The sequence below is a fragment of the Nycticebus coucang genome, chromosome 23, assembly GCF_027406575.1.
Source record: "Nycticebus coucang isolate mNycCou1 chromosome 23, mNycCou1.pri, whole genome shotgun sequence".
In the NCBI taxonomy this organism is placed as follows: Eukaryota; Metazoa; Chordata; class Mammalia; order Primates; family Lorisidae; genus Nycticebus; species Nycticebus coucang.
The window spans coordinates 24,406,139-24,424,696 of NC_069802.1; the positions used below are offsets into that span (position 1 = coordinate 24,406,139).

General features: G+C 37.8%; 1 protein-coding gene across 1 annotated transcript in view; it reads right to left on the reverse strand.

Annotated features, from left to right (window-relative positions):
* Nucleotides 1-18,558, reverse strand: part of TBC1D19 (TBC1 domain family member 19) — a 128,910-nt gene that overhangs the window by 17,502 nt on the left and 92,850 nt on the right. The window contains exons 14-16 of the mRNA XM_053577513.1: nucleotides 18,096-18,180; nucleotides 15,606-15,650; nucleotides 358-390 (exon numbers count right to left, since the gene is read on the reverse strand). Of these exons, the coding sequence (XP_053433488.1) occupies nucleotides 358-390; nucleotides 15,606-15,650; nucleotides 18,096-18,180 (163 nt within the window). The remainder of the gene's footprint in view (nucleotides 1-357; nucleotides 391-15,605; nucleotides 15,651-18,095; nucleotides 18,181-18,558) is intronic.

Here is an 18,558-nt window from a genome sequence, read left to right on the forward strand (position 1 = left end):
TGCTTTCATAGTATGTTCTAATTTATTAAGAAATCATCACCTAACCAATTATGATGATCTTTTAGTTTTAAGTGCACATGTAAAACAATACAAAATTCAATGTTCAAAAACATTCATAATAACTTGTGGGTGATTTGACATAAGGTGTGATTTTTATGTTTAATTTTCTAAGTGTAATAAAAACCTATGGAGAACTAGTATGTGTTTTAATTTATTTTTCTTTTATTACCATACTATATCAAGGTAATAAAAACTATAGGAAAACAATTATTGCTGTCAGTTATTTTTTCAAAAATTTACAGATGGCACTGTATGTTTTTATTGTGTACAACATAATGATTTTAACTCCCAACTTACCATACATTGAAAATCCATGAAAAGGGATAACACCTAAAAAATAAAAAAAGCATTTCTTTTCAATAAGTAGTAGTATGGATTATTAGTAATATTACTGATTGTTAGGAAGCTTTTAAAGGATTAAAACTAAAAATAGAAAGGGTTTCTATTTTTGCTTTAACTTAGTTCATGAATATCTGACTTAGTGATGGTAACCAATAAAAATAAATGTTTGTAATACCTTTAGAAAAGCAAGCAAGAGGTTTTCAAATGTATATCCAGTTAACTTTCTATTGATGATGATTTAAAATAAAAACTTTGAATATATGTATATAAAAACAGGACAAAAATATAACAGGGTAGATCACAGATTTAAGAACTAATTATAACAGTCTCAGAAAGTTAAATAGATTATGTCCCTCCTAAAACAACTTCACTCTGCATATTAGAATCTAATCTGTTAAAAGATAAGTGAGCTTTTCAAGGAACTTCTTGAAAACAACACTTTCCAGAAAATACCATGTGTGCTTACTACAATTACTAAAAATTAATCGTAGAATATGGCTTAGAAGAAATATTAGCAGGGATATAGTATAAATTCAATATAATCTCTGACAAGAATTATACACAAATAAGCATCTTTTTCAGAGAAATACTGAAACTCTAACTTGGTGTGCTAAACATCCTGTCCCAGTCTAAGTAAAAAATTAGAATTAGTATAGATTAGGTTCAAAACAGAAGTTCTGTAATATATACCATCATATAGTCAACAGTGTACTAAATGGGGGTGCAAATGCAGTACAGAGCAAAGCCGAGAGGTTTACTTTTTTGAAAAATAGTACAGAAATGGTTCATTCATTGGATATGTTCAGAGGCAAAATCTTAATTACTCAGTGTTGGCAGGGACTTTAGAGGTCATCTAGAGCAATTTCTAACAAATGATTAGTTCAATCTTAGTTTAAAACACACCCAACAACAGGGGATGCATTTATTCCCAATGCAACCCATTATAATTTTGAACCGGTTTAATTTAGAAGAGTTATTTTTCATACTGACTCAAATGGTGGCCCTATAATCCTTATTTATTAGTTTTGCTTCCAAACAAAAAGGTCACATAGCACAAGTCTAATTTATCTTCCATACACAAACTTTCAGAAATACCACCCTCAGGATTTTTTTTTTTTTGCCTCAAGACTTTATAAGTTCCTTTAATTGTTCGTTGGATGAAGTAGTCTTGAATAGCTTCCCTTTCAACCACAGTCCTTGAAATGAAGTGGCAAAACCTGTGAACATTTTTCTTCTCTTCACACCCCACAGCTAAGAGAGTGCACTTGGGTAGTTGTTTCTGGACCTAAGTAAAGGATTATATTTTTATCTCCATTACATGTCTTCTTTGGTGAACCATTCCAGTTGGAGATAACCCTGGACTCTCCTTCTGTTACTTAGCGCTGAATGCATCACCCATTCTTCCACATTATTAAAAACTGTGGTGAGTATTCTATGACCTCATCTAAAGTGATATAAAAAGGTTAAATAAGAGAGGGCAGAAACTGTCACTAGAGACCTCCTTCCACACTGATATTAATTTATTAATCAGCGCCTTACTGAGGTAAGTTAACAGCATGGACTGGGTGTCAGATTTGATTGGATTCATCTGGCTCTGTCACTTTTAAGAGCTTTGTGAGCCTTTGGGTAAGTTTCTTAACTTCTCTAAGCTTTAGTTTCCTCATCTGTAAATCAGAGATAATGCTAGAACTTACATAGTGTCTTTAATGAGATAACAATTACAGCTTAGGCTACTTATTAACACATAAATATTAATTATTGTTGTCACTCACAAATTAGTTCATATTTCTTTGTTGTTTCTAGAAGTGATTTTGTCAAAAACAGTATGAGGAAAATTAATTATTATTCTGAACTGGCACATCAGGCCAACCATCTTTAGAATTTTGTGCAAATCATCTTAAGCTTCACAAGCTGTAATTCTCGGGATAACCCTTCTCCTTTTTCCCTAGTCTTCTAGCAGATTCGTGTTGGCAAGTTTGGCTGAATGGTGTGTGCTATCCATCTTCTTATCCCCCTCTATTTGAGTAGCCACAGCTGTTCTTTCAAAACATTCCCACCCTTCAAGTATTTAACACTTAATTGTGGACCTCGATTTGCTCTCACTAGGAGGCTGGTGCACTGACAAGAACTTTTTCTCATTTGCCTGTTCTTTATATTTCATCTAGAAGGAAGACATGTCCCTTTTGGTTTTGTCCAACATCTTCACCTATGCTCCAAATCCTATTTCCTTTGACTTTCATTGTGGTTGGCAAGCGATAGTCAGGTCCAAGGCTTATGTGCTGCCTGTGAGCTAAGAAATGGCTTAATTAAAGATTATTTACAAAGACAACAAAGAATAATATGGGGCAAGGATTGTTTGTTTTCAGCAAAACTTAAAACATTTACCCTCTGGCTGGTAACAGGAAAAGTTTATCATCCTGTTTGGGCTCATGCCGCGTGAATGATCCCCCTCCACCCTGCAGCCTTCAGCAAATGTATCGGCCTCTGCTCTCTGCCAGACACTCATCTAAGAACTGGAGCTGCCTCTTTATTAGGGCCAAAAAAAATTAGAGTAAGAGCAAGTGAATATATTTCAGATAGTGGTAAGGGCTACAAAGAAAAAATAAAGGTGGGAAGGAGGAAGGGGAGGACAAGGTGTGGGGAGGGCAGAGAAGGCCTCACTGATCAGAGCCAACACAGCCAGGGAGAGAACTGCCGAGAAGGGTGACCTCAAAGCCCTGAGCTGCACAGCAACTGTCAACCCCTTTCCAGGGCTGGGTTACTGGGCACAGCTGGACTTAAAGTGGATAATGGTGGGACACAGGTAAAGGGTTGGTAGGTCTTATCATAGTCTCTCCTATTCACTGCATCCTTTCAGTCGAGGATATTACAAACATCCTCACAGATGAGTAATAGTAAGTCCGTATTTGGTGGTGTGGTGACTCATGACTGTAATCTTAGCGCTCTGGGAGGCCAAGGAGAGAAGACTGCTTGAGCTCCGGTACCTGTCTCTACTAAAAATGGAAAAATTAGTCAGGCGTGGTGGTGGGTGCCTATAGTTCCAGCTACTCAGGAGGCTGAGGAGAGTGATCACTTGAAACCAGGAGTTTGAATTCGTGGTGAGCTCCTCTCATTGCTCTGATTGACTGAGGTACTAGTCTTTCTCCACGTGCCTAGACAATGTGGGCAATTCTGGCTCTACCACTTTCTACCTTTCTACATTTAGGTAAGTTACTTTACTTGTTTCCTCTTAGACTTACACAGGGAGGCTTGAGCTGAGGGCCGCGTCTGGCTGTGCTCTTTATCCACAGCCCATGTCTCTCCTTTGCGACCACAAATCAGATATTCAGCACCCTAAAATCCTCAGCCCAAAGGCCCCTAAGTCAGCTTTTAGGGCCTGCATATTCTCTTTGGGGTAAAGCCCCTTCCTGACAGATGTGTACCTTAAGACAGAGAGGTGACCAAAGGGTGGCTCTTTGTGGAAAGCATGAACAGAGTCTAGACCCACAGGCTTAGCAAGTTCATGTGTACGTCCATGTAGTTTGCCCAGGGTGTAGGGTGGAGCCATGGATGAGAAGGGGGTGGGGATACCACAGGCCAGGGATGGCTGAGAAGTCTGAATTCTCCATTTAAACCTGGCCTTCCAGATTATTATGAAGGCATATGTGTTAAGGCAAGACAACAGAGTAGACTTTCTTGGTTTATTAGTCTAATTTATAGCTTTTAAATATTTAGACTTATGGTAGGTAGGCCTCCATTTTGCACTCCTACCCTGGGCCCTGCAAAGGTTAGATGTAGGCAGGTATATGTTCGCATGTAGATGAAGGCAGGTCTACCCTTAACCTTTGCTGGCCCCACGGTAGGAGTACAAACGGAGGCCTGCCTGCCACATTGGGGCAATACCATTGAGGTGGTGAGGATTGAATATGATGATGTATGTACGGCGACTAGCACAATAACTAATACAAAGTCAGTACTTAACAAATATTGTATTCCTTCCCTACTATCTTGTAATTATTTTTTATTTTTTCTCTCCTAGTAGAATAGATACTTTGATTATAGGAGCTATGTCTTATGTATAGGTATGTATCTCCAGAAACAAGTATAATACCCAGAATATGAGAGATACTCATTAAATGCTTGCAGAACAAGGATATAAAGCTCTTGAGAATCCACCTCTACCATTTTTTTTTAAATTATTAAATCATAGCTGTGTACATTAATGTGATCACGGGGCACCATACACCATACACCACAGACCGTTTGACACATTTTCATCACACTGTTAACACAGTCTTCCTGGCATTTTCTTAGTTATTGTTAAGACATTTATATTCTACATTTACTAAGTTTCACATATACCCTTGTAAGATGCACCGCAGGTGTAATCCCACCAATCACCCTCCTTCCGCCCACATCCCCCCTCCCTCCCCTCCCTTTCCCGCTTCCCCATATTCTTAGGTTATAACTGGGTTATAGCTTTCATGTGAAAGCCATAAATTAGTTTCATAGTAGGGCTGAGTACATTGGATAATTTTTCTTCCATTCTTGAGATACTTTACTAAGAAGAATATGTTCCAGCTCCATCCATATAAACATGAAAGAGGTAAAGTCTCCATCTTTCTTTAAGGCTGCATAATATTCCATGGTGTACATATACCACAATTTATTAATCCATATGTGGATCGATGGGCACTTGGGCTTTTTCCATGACTTAGCAATTATGAATTGGGCTGCAATAAACATTCTGGTACAATATCTTTGTTATGATGTGATTTTTGGTCTTCTGGGTATATACCTAGTAGAGGAATTATAGGATTGAATGGCAGATCTATTTTGATATCTCTAAATGTTCTCCAAACATCTTTCTAAAAGGAATGTATTAATTTGCATTCCACCAGCAGTGTAGAAGTGTTCCCTTTTCTCCACATCCACGCCAACATCTCTGGTCTTGGAATTTTGTGATATAGGCTAATCTTACTGGAGTTAGATGATATCTCAAAGTAGTTTTGATTTGCATTTCTCTGATGATTAAAGATGATGGGCATTTTTTTCATATGTTTGTAGGCTGCGCGCCTGTCTACTTCAGAGAAGTTTCTGCCCAGCCTGCGATGGGATCACTTGTTCTTTTCTTGCTTATACGTTTGAGTTCTCTGTGGATACTGGTTATTAAACCTTTGTCGGAGACATAACCTGCAAATATCTTCTCCCATTCTGGGGATGTTTGCTTGCTTTACTTACTGTGTTCTTGGCTGTGCAGAAGCTTTTTAGTTTGATCAGGTCCCAGTAGTGTATTTTTGAAGCTGCTTCAATTGCCCGGGGGGTCCTCCTCATAAAATACTTGCCCAGACCGATTTCTTCAAGGGTTTTCCCTGCACTCTCTTCTAGTATTTTTACAGTTTCATGTCTTAAGTTTAAATCTTTAATCCAGTGAAAGTCTATCTTAGTTAATGGAAAGTCTATCTTAGAAAGGTGTGGGTCCAGTTTCAGTCTTCTACAGGTTGCCAGCCAGTTCACCCAGCACCATTTGTTAAATAGGGAACACCTCTACTATTTTTTAAACCTTTTCTTTCCTTCCCTATTGCTATAGAAGTGCCTGAATTTAGGCTTTGATGAACTCTTACCTAAAGTTCTGCAAGAACCTGCTAATCTGTATCCCTTCCTCCAAACTCTCAGCTCTCAAATGAGCTTTCTAAATGGCTCACATTATCTTCCAAAAATATTGATGAGATCATGAAAAAGGGTTCTACATCCACTGAGGTTCTCTCAGTGGCTATTTATCCATCCACCAAAGAACTGCTTATCCAATTAACCAATATTTAAAAACCCATTCTGTAGCCTCTGATATTAAAATGCATATGACATTGTCCCTGTATTTAGGGGATTCACACTCTGGCCCTGTCTTCAAAGTGGAATTTGAGACATTTGATCTGGCCTTCAACACTCATGATTATGTCCTGCAACCTGAGATATATCTGCCTCCGCTCTGTCATACCATCCCGACTGTATCACCGCACTAGATTATTTATCATCACCAGAACTCATCATTCTTTGGTAGCTCTGAACTTGATAATTCTGTATCCTACTCAGCCATTAAAACCTTACCAAGTTCAGTTACAACCTCAAAGAAACATTTCCTGATCTTCTAATCATAATTAATGCTCATTTTTCTGCATTCTCATGGCACTTTGTTCATATTTCCAATACTATAATTTTACTATATTTTGTAATATAATCAGCTATTTAACTGATTGTTCCACAGGACAGGAAATATGTTTTACCCATATTTTTAATACAACTTACAGTGCCATGCACATAGCTGATGATGAATGCATGCTTGCTCAATGAATGGATGGATAGATGAATAAATGATGCATTGACAAGCTACAAGAGAAATATTGGTCTCTAGTTAAGAGATGAGAATTCCATTGTGGGCTCAAGACAAACCAGCTGGGTAACCTTAGGAAAAGCATCAAATCTCCTGAGATTAAGTAACCTTTGTGACATGTAAAGGGACTAAGATTGTCTCTGAAGTATCACCTGACTCTAAAATTTGATGTTAACAATTATGTGTAAATACAGAACAATTTATGAGACTTGAATAAAACTGTATATATGAAGATTTTCCAATAGCATGACTGCTGACCAACTTAAAGGTCCTTTGCTTTCTAGAAACTGAAAAAACTAAAAACCAGATTAGAAGGTCAACATTCCTAATGATACTGTAGTCACTAGCTTCAGCTCTAGGAGCATTCAGGAGAGCTAAAAGAACATCTTTCTTCAACTCTCCCTCTCTCTATTCTTTGGCTGAGTCTCTTTTTCTTCTTGTGAACACCCATCTTTTTTCTACCTTCACCCTCTGCTGTTTCATGTCATTTACTTTACTAATTACAGACTTCTAACAAATGACAAAAAAGTTTGCCTTTTCCAACTTTTCTACCATAAATACGTAGACATGTGAAAGGAAAACTGAGAGAAAATAAGTTAATAAACAAAAGGCATATTTTCATTCCTTACAGAAGTACATATTATCTCTTTGTACATACTAAGTCTCAAAGCAAATTGCTATTTTATCAAACCCCCATATTCTTCCTTCAAAAACGCTTCGCCTTCCTCTGTTTAGCCACTACAGCAACATTTCAAGAAGTGGGTCAAGGCAGTCAGAAATGAAGCCCTTATTGTTATTATTTTCATCTTCTACTAATTTTTGTTAAGGATCTACTAAGGGCAAGAACACTAAACTCAGGACAAGGCACTGTTAACAAGGGAGCTTACAATGGAGGATCAGTGAACTGCCAAGCAGTAGAAAGGGATTCAAGTACTAAGATGTCTCATGTTAATCACACTTTTCCTGCAGTGTGTTAATCACACTTTTCTCCCAAGTTCTGAGATCCACAGCTGCTCTCCATGTAGCCAGGTTACAAGCTGTCTGCAGCAAGGACCATATTTCACACTGCGCCTATCTTCAGCACCCAGCATAGCACCTTCTACAAGTGAGATGCTCGATGTATGTCACTAATAATTGGAACTTGAGCATTCATAAATAAAGCCTTGTAAAGGAAATATTAAGGAACAGAATTTATTAATAAGGAAGCAAGATGTAAGACAGGAGCCTCTCAATAACTCAATGTGGAAAGAATAAATGACCAATGAAGTCACACAGATATGAATTCGAATCCTGTGTGACTCTCGGCATGTTACCAACCCTCACTGAATCTCTATTTTCATTTCTGAAAACAGAGATAAACAGGGTCAACTTCATTGTGTTGCCCCAAAGCACAAATGTATTTAAAGTGCACCAGCATGGAGTTCAGTCCCCAGCAGATGCTCAATAACCCGAACCAATTTTATGCTTTCAGAAGATGAGTTTTGCATTTAGCTATCAGCTTAAACCTAAGAAAATCTTTTTTTCAGTATTAGGTAAGGGTACACTTCAGCTTAGCCAAGATTAGCCAGGGCTTACGGCTCCAAAAAAGGCTACACAGTCTACTTTGTCGAAGAAGGGCACAGTCAAGTTCTGGCCAACGAAAGCAGGAGGCATAAGAAGCAGTGAAGGATCCATTAACACTGCAGGGTGCACACCACCGAGAGTATTTCTTTGATCTTAGGTTGTCATATTGTTGGCTAGTTTCTCAAAATCCCTTCCTTTGCCTCTCATCACTTCAGCCTTTTGACGGTCAAGTTTCATTCACTTGGCTACCTCCCAAGAGTGTGCTTCAGCAGGCCTCGGGCTGCTTGGGACACATGTCATATCTGACCTTAGAGTTCTACAAGTCTGTTGCTGGTATTTTTTTAGGATTTCAGACTTCCCTTATGCACCTGAAGAAAGTCTAAGTGCCCATTATATTCAATATGAATAACTTTATAAAGTGATGATTTAACAGGCCTTTAAAAAAGTTCAGAATGGTAAACACTGTCAACAAGAATAAATCGAACTGGATGAGCTATAAATAGTAAATATGACTCAGAAAATACCCCAAATATTAACATGCTTTGCACTTATTAAATATTTCCCCTTCATTTCCTCACTGTCTATGAATACTTAGTATTTATAGTTGTACCATAACTCTCACATCTGAGTCACTTCAACTTCACCCCAGTTGAAAGCAAACTTTTGCACACTTTCATTTGGGATTACTTAGTCCAGTTTATTTAATTCATCTGTTGAAATAGTCATTTCCTCTGTTTATTTTCATTCCACATATAGTCTACAGGTCAGTAAGAGTAGAGATTAGGACAACGATTAAATTGTTTTCTAGCTATTCCATTATATTTCTGATATGAACTTCAGACTTATGACTTTTTTATTTTATTTCAGTAGTTAAAATTTCTCAAAACATCTGAATATAATCATATTTAGATATATATCTAAAAATAATACTTTAAAATTTTAATGAGATTTTCAATTTATGTCTAAAGTTACACTTCAGGTGAATTTTGGAATATGAGATGTTTTAAGTTTGCTTAATGTAGATGACAACATACATTGTTATTTATCAACTTGATACCTGCAGAAAGATTTAAGGTGATATATTTTCATTATTTCTTCTAAGTTGCCTTTCCTAGTCTTTGCTGTAAAGGGCTGTTCTATGCACTGTAGGATGTTTATCAGCAGCAACCAAAAATGTCTTCAGATATTGCCAAATGTTCTCTGGGGTGTATGTGTGTGTGTGCTGTGGGAACTGTTCTTGGTTGAGAATCACTATGATAGAACTTTGAAATTCCCCTACCCCATGTTCTTTGAAATGATAGAACTTTGAAATTCCCCTACCCCATGTTCATCAGCAATTAATTATTTTCTTCTGTCTTGTAGGTAACACATATTAGCAAATTACGGTGGTTGCTTACACTTATCAAGCCTCTGCCAGATCTATGAGTATTTTTTTTCTAGATCTGGTCACCTTGCTTCTGTTCTTATTTCTCTGCACTCTCTTCATTCCCTCATTCATTCAATGTTTACTGAGCACAGCCTTTTAGTCATGGATGATTCTAGGGACTAGATATACTTGTCATCAAAACTATGAAGGTCCTTGTTCTCTTGTCTCTAGTAACACTTGTATGCTACACAGTACACAGGATGGGCCTTTAAAAGCCAAGAATTACTCAGTAATTGGAAGGGAGATGTTACTGAGAAAAGTGGAACAGGGAACACCCAAACTTCATCCCTCCACTAAAGTAATAGTTATGCTGGCAAGAACTGTTAGGATCAACTATTATGAACTCTAACAAAAAACAAAAACAAAACTTACAATAACCAGGAATATTCTTAATGAAGAAGGAATTTTGGTAGAGAGCAGTATGGGAGTATTCTCATTTACCTGCCTACCATCCCTACTCCCCAGCTTGGCAGAAGCAGTGGCCCACGTTCCTGGTACAGCTTGCTAGTAGCAGAGGGATCTTGTATCAGGGAACTGTCATTGTGTGCGCTGATCTACCTAGTAGCCACCCAAGGGACTGGCTCAGCAGCCTGCCTTTGTTTCACTTGACTCATCTCAGACCTTTCTTAGGATCAAAGTGGCCTGTCAGGAGGCATTTGTCAAAAGCATTTTAAGGGAAATATAAACTAGCTGCAATCATCTGTGAAAAGGAATAAATGATGGGGCAAATAGACTGAAAACCTGGGACACAAGAGGCTGGAAAAGGAGCTACAGGGGGGCCTAAGGACTAAAAAGCATCCGTGTAGACGTAGAAACTTAAAAAGAGACCTGAGAAGAGCACAGGCTTCCACCTCTCACTGACTTTCAGGTCACAAGCAGGAAGTGAAGATAAGGTAGGGCCGTGAATGGCCTGGCTAAGCCCGGAAGGAAGAGCCTGACACCCTGCCAAGCTGCAAAGGCTGGGAGACTGCTTTTAGTTTTTTATTTTTAAATTTTGGTTCCAGATATTTAAGAAAATCTCTGTCAATCACTAGCTGACCATTAAGATAATGGAACAAAGGCTTCTGTAGGCACACAAGACAAAGAACATGATCTCTATAAAAATAGCTTAGAAAATCACTAAAGAAATATACAACTATAATCCACAACAAGCAACAATAACAAATTCTGGGGAAGGAGGAGAATCTGATTTCTAGAGATACTACATTATAATACTCTAGATATACAATTTTCCACAATAAAAAATATTACTGGGCATGCAAAAGAAATAAGAAAAGATAGCTCATTCACAGAAAAACAGAAATTAACAGAAACTTTCCTTGAAGAAGACTTTTATTATTATTATTATTATTATTATTTTACAGAAGGAGTCTTGCTCTGTTACCCAGGCTGGAGTGCAATGGCATGATCGTAACTCACTGCAGCATCAAATTCAGGGGCTCAAGTGATCCTCTTGCCTTAGCCTCCTGAGTAGCTGGGGCTATAGGAAATGGCAGCACGCTCAGCTAATTTTTTAACTTTTTTGTAGAAAAGAAAGTTTGAGACCAGGCTGGTCTCAAACTCCTAGCCTTAAGTGATCCTCTGGCCTCAGCTTCCCAAAGTGCTGGGATTATAGGTGGGAGCCACTGTGCCCAGCCTAGACAAGACTCCACATCTTCTGTTTTTCCTAAGTGACCTGGTCCCTGCCTACCATTTTTACCACACCACGTATCAGCCTATGCTTTGCTCACCATTGCCAGTCACAGCTTGGTGTCTTCAAACCATCACACTTGTTTCTGCCTTTGGCCTTCAGGAGACTGCACTTCCTCTGGAATGCTCTTCTCCCACTTCTTTGCATGGTGCACTCCACATATTCTGGTCTCTTGATATTTTAGCTCCTCACAGGCACCTTTCCTGACTACTTTTTCTAAGACAGCCACACTCATCCCAGCTCACTACAATTTTTGTTCCCTTTCATTGTTCACTTAATCACTCTCTGAAGTAATTTTCATTATTTATCTGTTTATTTGTTATATGTCTCCCTTACTAGAAAGTAAGCTCCTTGGCGGCAGGTATTTTATTTGTGTCTCATACTGTGGGTCAACCATTGGAAACAGTGAGCCACAGCCGGGCAAACAAATTAATAAGATAATTTATACATGTTGCACAAAGAAGGAAACCACAAAAAACTTATAAAATTTCTGTGAAAAATCTCCCTCAGCTCAAAAACTTTGCTAACCAGCTGTCCGAAGAGTCTACTAGAGAAAGACTGTCTACTGATGATGCCCCAAAGGAAGCGAGAGAGCAGAATGCCTGCTGCCACCATGGCCTGGCCCTTCTACCCCAGGGAAGGTGATTATACATGTGTGGGGGGGAGTTTGAGAAAACTGCTGCCCCTGTAAGAACTGACCTGGGCAGAGACCAAGTGAGCTGTGGGCAAATCTCTCCAATGATCCCCAAGACCAAGAAAGCCAGGCCAGTTTTGGTGGTAGTACTAGTCGAGGTGTCTTTGAGATTTTAAAGTAATATTATCTTTGCCAAGCTTCAAAACAGGGAAGTGATATAAAAATGTTGCTTAGTGATGCCTGGGGTGAAAATAAAGGGACTGACGGAACTTTGTCCTCCTTGCTCTGCAACTTCAGAATCATTGTCCAGAGAAAAAGAGTCCTCCCTGATTCTGGTAAGTTCTAAAGCAAACTGAGAGATGAAATGATTAAGTTTATCGACAGCTCATCTTATTAAGGATGAAATTGTTATTTTTCTGGATGAAAACCTTTCTAGAATCTGTTATATACATCTTCTACTTTTTCAATATATTAACTACTTATCTTTCTTCCAGAAGTTACATAATGAGCACGGTAACATTTTCTGAGGCAGTAGGACACCTGGGTAAGAATACTGCTTCCGAAGCCAGATGGCTTGGGTTCAAAGCTGGGCTTTGCCTCTGACTAGCTGGGCAGGTTAACATTTTGTGCCTCAGTTTCTTTATCTTTAAATATTAGCACCTACCTCGTAGAATTCCCGTAAGGACTAATCAGTTAACACAGGTAATGTACTTAACACACTGCCTGATATATAAAAGTGCTCAGAACAGTTAGTTGCTGATGCTACAACTTCTGTTTGATTATTACAAAAACAACATTTTTAGTGTCTTAAGCTCATTTTAAAGATCTTAAATTGTAATATGCTAATTATATCTTTTTAAAGGGAATATAGTTATTAGCTTTTACATAAAAGGTTCCCAGAATGATTCACTGGAATGCTCTTATATGCTGTTTTATGGCTTTTATAATTTCCTTTGTGAAGTCTCTGGTTTTTATTTTTCAGTGTTATTGGCAATTTTTCCTATCTGTATCAGCCTCTTTCCTTTCTTGTATTTTTTCAGGGGGGATAATAAAAGAATAAACTAAATTTTTAGACATATGTGTTAAGTAAGAGAAAATATGTTCTAAACTACGTTGAAAAAGCTATCCTGTGAATACAGAGAAGGCACTTGAATCCATGGACATCTCTTTTGGCTATTCAAAGGAATTTTATTTTTTTCTTACTTCCTATTTCTTAGATAAATATAAAAAGTTATCCAAAAAAATTAGTTTCTGGGGAAGACAAATGTAACACTGGTTCTAATTAGGTAAAATTAGGAAGCTTCTAATTTAGTTCAAGTAAACATTCTAAATACTCATTACGCTCCTAGTACCCGCTACACATGTATATTGGGGGAATGAAAACGATTGTATCGTTTCCTTCCCGAATCTCAAGAACGCTGAAATTTAGGGGGGAAGGTAAAAATATCAAGGTAATCTACTGAAAGATGCCAGAGTTTTTCACACCAGGTCCTACGGTTGTCTAGAGCAGTCATTTTCAACCACTATGCTGTGGCACACTGGTATGCCGTGAGATCTTCGGTGTGGTATGAATATTTTTAAAGATCATTAATTGAATTATTTTCAAAAGAAGTTCAAAGCACATAAGTATATTCTTTTTTGTGCTCTTTTTTTTTGATCAACATAATTTAAGAGTGCCATGGAAGTTTAACTATCAGTTCAAGTGTGCCATGAGATTAAAAAAAGGTTGAAAAACACTGCTGTAGAGGAAGAGCCTTAACCTAGGGGAAATTCAGGGAAAACTGCCTAAATTGAACCTTGAGGACGTTAGGTGAAGACAGATTGGATGGGTTACTGTAGGCACAGGAACAGGTGAGGTAATGAGAGGCAGGAAGCAGCAGAGTGCTCTGGTGAGAGAATGTAGGCTGTGTGTGTAAAAAATAAACAGTTTGATTCTACTGAGATAGAAAAAGATAACAGGAAACAGTGAGCAATGAAGCTTGGAAGCAGAGTATACAGGGTTAGGCTCAAGAGCTCCTCAAGTGCCCTGCTGAGAAGCTTGAATATTACTTGTTAAGAGATGGTGAGCCATTAAGAAAACCCTGAGTAAAATGGCAATTTTCAGATTTTCACTGTAGATGTATAATTCAGCAGGGTAAAAGGCAGAGCAAAGCTAGAAAAGACTGGGGGAAGAGAGACCAGATGGAGGGTAGTTAAACTAAAGACAGTAAGGCCTTATAGAGGGCCAGGCAGCAGGGACAGTGAAAAAGAGAGGGTCCCAGATGCATTTGAAAGATAATTGGAAGCCCCTGGAGACTTATTACATAAGATGGGTGTAAGACCTATACAAAGCTAGGATGACTATCAAGTTTTAGGCCTTGAATTACTGGGTAGATGATAATGCAATTAACTGACAGAGTCATAGGTGTTGTATCTTAAATTTAGTTTAGTTTTGTTTTTCTTTTCTTTTGGGGGTAGGCATAGGAAGATAAAATAGTGAGTTCAGGTTGGGATGTATTAAGTTTGAAGTAATTATGGGAAAGCTCAGATACACATTTTTTAGAGTAATTAACAAACCAATGAAACCATGAAAGTAGATGGAAGCCCCTAGCAAAAAGTGTGAAAAAACAAGAGTAGCAGAACACGGGTGAGACGCTTAAAGAGAGACAGAGGCAGACGGCCTAGGAAAGAGACTGAGTCACCATGTGGAGAGGCACAGGGAGAGAGCGGTGCCATGAAAGCCAAAGCCAAGTTGACTTTCAGATGGTGACCGACACTGTTCAACACACTCATAACATTTCCTGAGGACTCCCTATATGTCAGGCGCTGTGCTGCATCACATACCGTACCTCATTCAACTTATTATCCACGTGCTACAGATGAATCTGAAGTTCAGAGAAGTCATGTAACTTACCCAACATCATAGGGTGAGCTGGCAGAACTGGGATCTGAACCCAGGTCTGCTGGATTACAAAGCCCATGTTCTTAACTCTGCTGGAGTAAAAGAACTTCTTCAGGATGCAACTTAATATAATGATAATAAGGACTGCTATATATTGCTTTTCCAAGAAGCATATATTAAAAAAACTATCCAATAAATCTCAAAGGAATATTTAATATATAATGAAGTCATTATATATTTGATCACTTTATATCAAACTCTTTTTATTTCATAAATACCTTAATGCTCAAATTATGAAAACAGTAAAATGCAGCACAAGGTGATCCACTCAATGACTAGAGCACTGTTCCAATAAAGCCAAAAAGAAGGTTCTAGTCAGAGTAGCTAATGTCCTCAAGTGCCCTAAACTGAAGACACCCAAGCCTACCCAGCTTTCTCACAAATTTACTTATAGTCCCAAGGAGAACCAGAGGGTATGGGTAGTTTAGGATAAAACCAGCAAAAAAGTAGGGAAATTCATGAAAGTATACATTCTATGGAAGTTTATATCAATTTAAAGATAGAGAATAAGAGTCACATTCCTATTATAAAAGTTGTAATTTTCTTATTTCCCACTAGAGGAAGCAATAGGATTACTCTTACCATTTGGTGGATAAAAGACAGCATATTCTTCTAGTCCTAGTTTTCCTAGAACAGAAAAGCATAGAGTTTTTATGATTAAGTAAAATAAATTCTTTAAAAACCAATTTATTCTGTGAACTTACTAAGAATTAGTGTAACTTTCAAAACCACTATAAACCAATCTTATTTCATTTCACAATATGAAATTAATTTGAAAATTTACTATCTAATCCAGGCATCCTCAAACTGTGGCCCGTGGGCCACATGAAGCGGTGTTTGTTTTTACTTCAAAATAAGATATGTGCAGTGTGCATAGGAATTTGTTCATAGTTTTTTTTTTTTAAACTATAGTCCGGCCCTCCAATGGTCTGAGGACAGTGAATTGGCCCCTGTTTAAAAAGTTTGAGGATGCCTGATCTAATCTTTTGATATTAGCCAACCTTTTCGCCAATTAAAGTCAACAATATACACTTAAGTAGTGAGTTTATAGGAAGGAAGTTATAGTTAAGTGATACAAAATGTTCAACAGAATGAATGATTTTGAGCTCCTTAAGTACCTAAGAGAAATATCTGTTTATAATCACAGAATCATTTTGCTAATATAAATAATTCTAATATATTCACTAAAGCAAGCTCCAAGCCTTCCCATACTGTACTGGTTTACATTTTTATAGACTGTGCTGATAAGTTGAAAATTAAATGTCGTTAACTACATGGTAGTCATCTTTTATGAATCTCAAATATAATCTGAGAGTTTATATTTGAGATCTGTTTTATCCCAGAAAAGTAAGGTATATGTAGTATAATCAAATGCTTAACAGCATTTTAAAAAGTAGCTTTCCAGGAGGGAGGGGGAGTAGGGAGGGAGATTAGCATGCTCTCACCTAATGGGCACAAAGTGAGGGTAAGTGGCACACCTCCTGGGATCAGGACGCAACTGACCTTACCTAATAAGCACAAACGTTGTAACCTAATTGTTTGTACCCTCATATTAATCTGAAATTTAAAAAAAGTAGTTTTCCCTCAAAACTTTTAAGGTTCTTAGTTTTCCCCCCCCATTTTCCCCTGAATATCTTTAGATAGTTTTTATCTTGACAGTTTTTCTAATACCTGTGAGTCTCTAGATAAGTCTCATGCATCCTTAAACTGGGCTTTAAAAATAACACCTTTAATTAAATGTATATTGTGTGTGTGTGTATGTGTGGGTGTATATGTTTCTCCTTAGGGGTGGGGACAGAGAGGACATGAAGAATGAGAATGAGCAGCTCAGGTTCAGGTGGAGACAACAAGGACTGATCTTGTGAGGGGAGAATGGAATAATAGAAAATGATAGATTGATTAAAATTGACCACTGGACTAGGTGCTGAGGGATGAACAGAATAAATACAAGATCTAGTCCCTCAATCATGTGGTTTATAATTCAGACAAAATCATGAAATGTTAGAGTATGTTTACTAACTTTTCTAGCACAGGCTAGAAAAATTCAGAGGACAGGAGAAAAACTGATGGTAGCTGACAGCCTGGGGAACATGGGGAGGAACAGGTTAGTTCTTCAAGGAACTACGATTTGGGGATAGAGGAGTGGAAAGTCTTCCATATGCAGGAAATACATGGAGGCCAAAATGATTATGTAGTATGTGGAATAATCATGAAAGCAATGTTACTTAGGTTAAGACAGTAGGAACTGACTGAGGGCCTTAAAACCCTGGCTGAGTTTAGAAGTGATCTCTTTAGACACTATGTTCTACAATCAGTTTTCAGGAGATGATGTTAAAGAAACAAACAAGAGATTTCCATAAATTCAATTTAGAAGCAAAGTAACTTAAGGTTGGGAGGAGCCTGACTCCAGCACAGGTCATGTGGCCTATCCTAGGGTAGGGGTTGGAGTAAACAGGCAGAGAGGTCAGACATATAGGAAATATAGGGTCTTTCTTCGTGGAAACGGCAAAAGGAGCATACACAATGCAGTCTGAGCTTTCAGCGCTGGGTATCCACATAATAAAAAAGAGAAGGTGGGTAGTTTTCACTTAAAGTTAGTTCAGTTTTCAGATGATGGCAGCATATTGAAATAGTCACATCTTATAGGCAGCTAGTGAGAGAGAGAGAAGAAAGCACTAAAATAGAAACAGAGCTAACAGCATATAGCAAAAATTTAAGGATGGTGGAACAGTTGGAGATAAAAAATATAGAAAAGTTAAAAAAAAGGTAGAAAAGAAAATCCAAGTAATAAAGTCATAGTTTAAAGAAAAGTCAAGAACAGCAAGAGAGCAAACAAGGAAGAGAACAAAAGCTAACTTGAAATGCTGCTTCTGAGAATCACTTTCCTGTGACTTGAGATCAGTTGCTCGGGCACTGATTTAAGAGAATGCAAAAGGACGGTTACGGTCATCTGGGAGGAAATCCAGTAATTTACACAAAAAGTAGAAACATCTATATATGTTATAAACAAACATTCTTGGCATGATTACGTAAGTCTTAAAGAATACTTCCTTAACATTACTAAAATTTTACCTCTTATATATGATTTCGGTGGTGAAGCGCTGTTGTATGCAAAGTGGTCCAGCACGGATGTATCCCGGGAAAAACAAAGTAAAACCTGGGTATAACATTAGAAAAAGAAGCAATTAAGCGCTGTTAGAAAACCAGATAATTCAGTACTATTGCCTATAGAGAACGATGGCCGGGTAACTGTTTCACCTTCGGTACAGTGCCTTGCAATGGAAGAGTGCCCTCTATTGGTGTACGGGTCATTACGAAAGTTTTGAGATGCACAAAAATTAAGACATGTCTAATGAAGTCCCATTTGTTTATTTTTGTTGTTGTTGCAATTGCCATGGCAGTCTTCTTCATGAAGTCTTCCCCCAGGCCAATATCTTCCAGTGTTTTGCCTATGCTTTCTTTGAGGATTTTTATTGTTTCATGCCTTAAATTTAAGTCCTTTATCCATCTTGAATCAATTTTTGTGAGTGGGGAA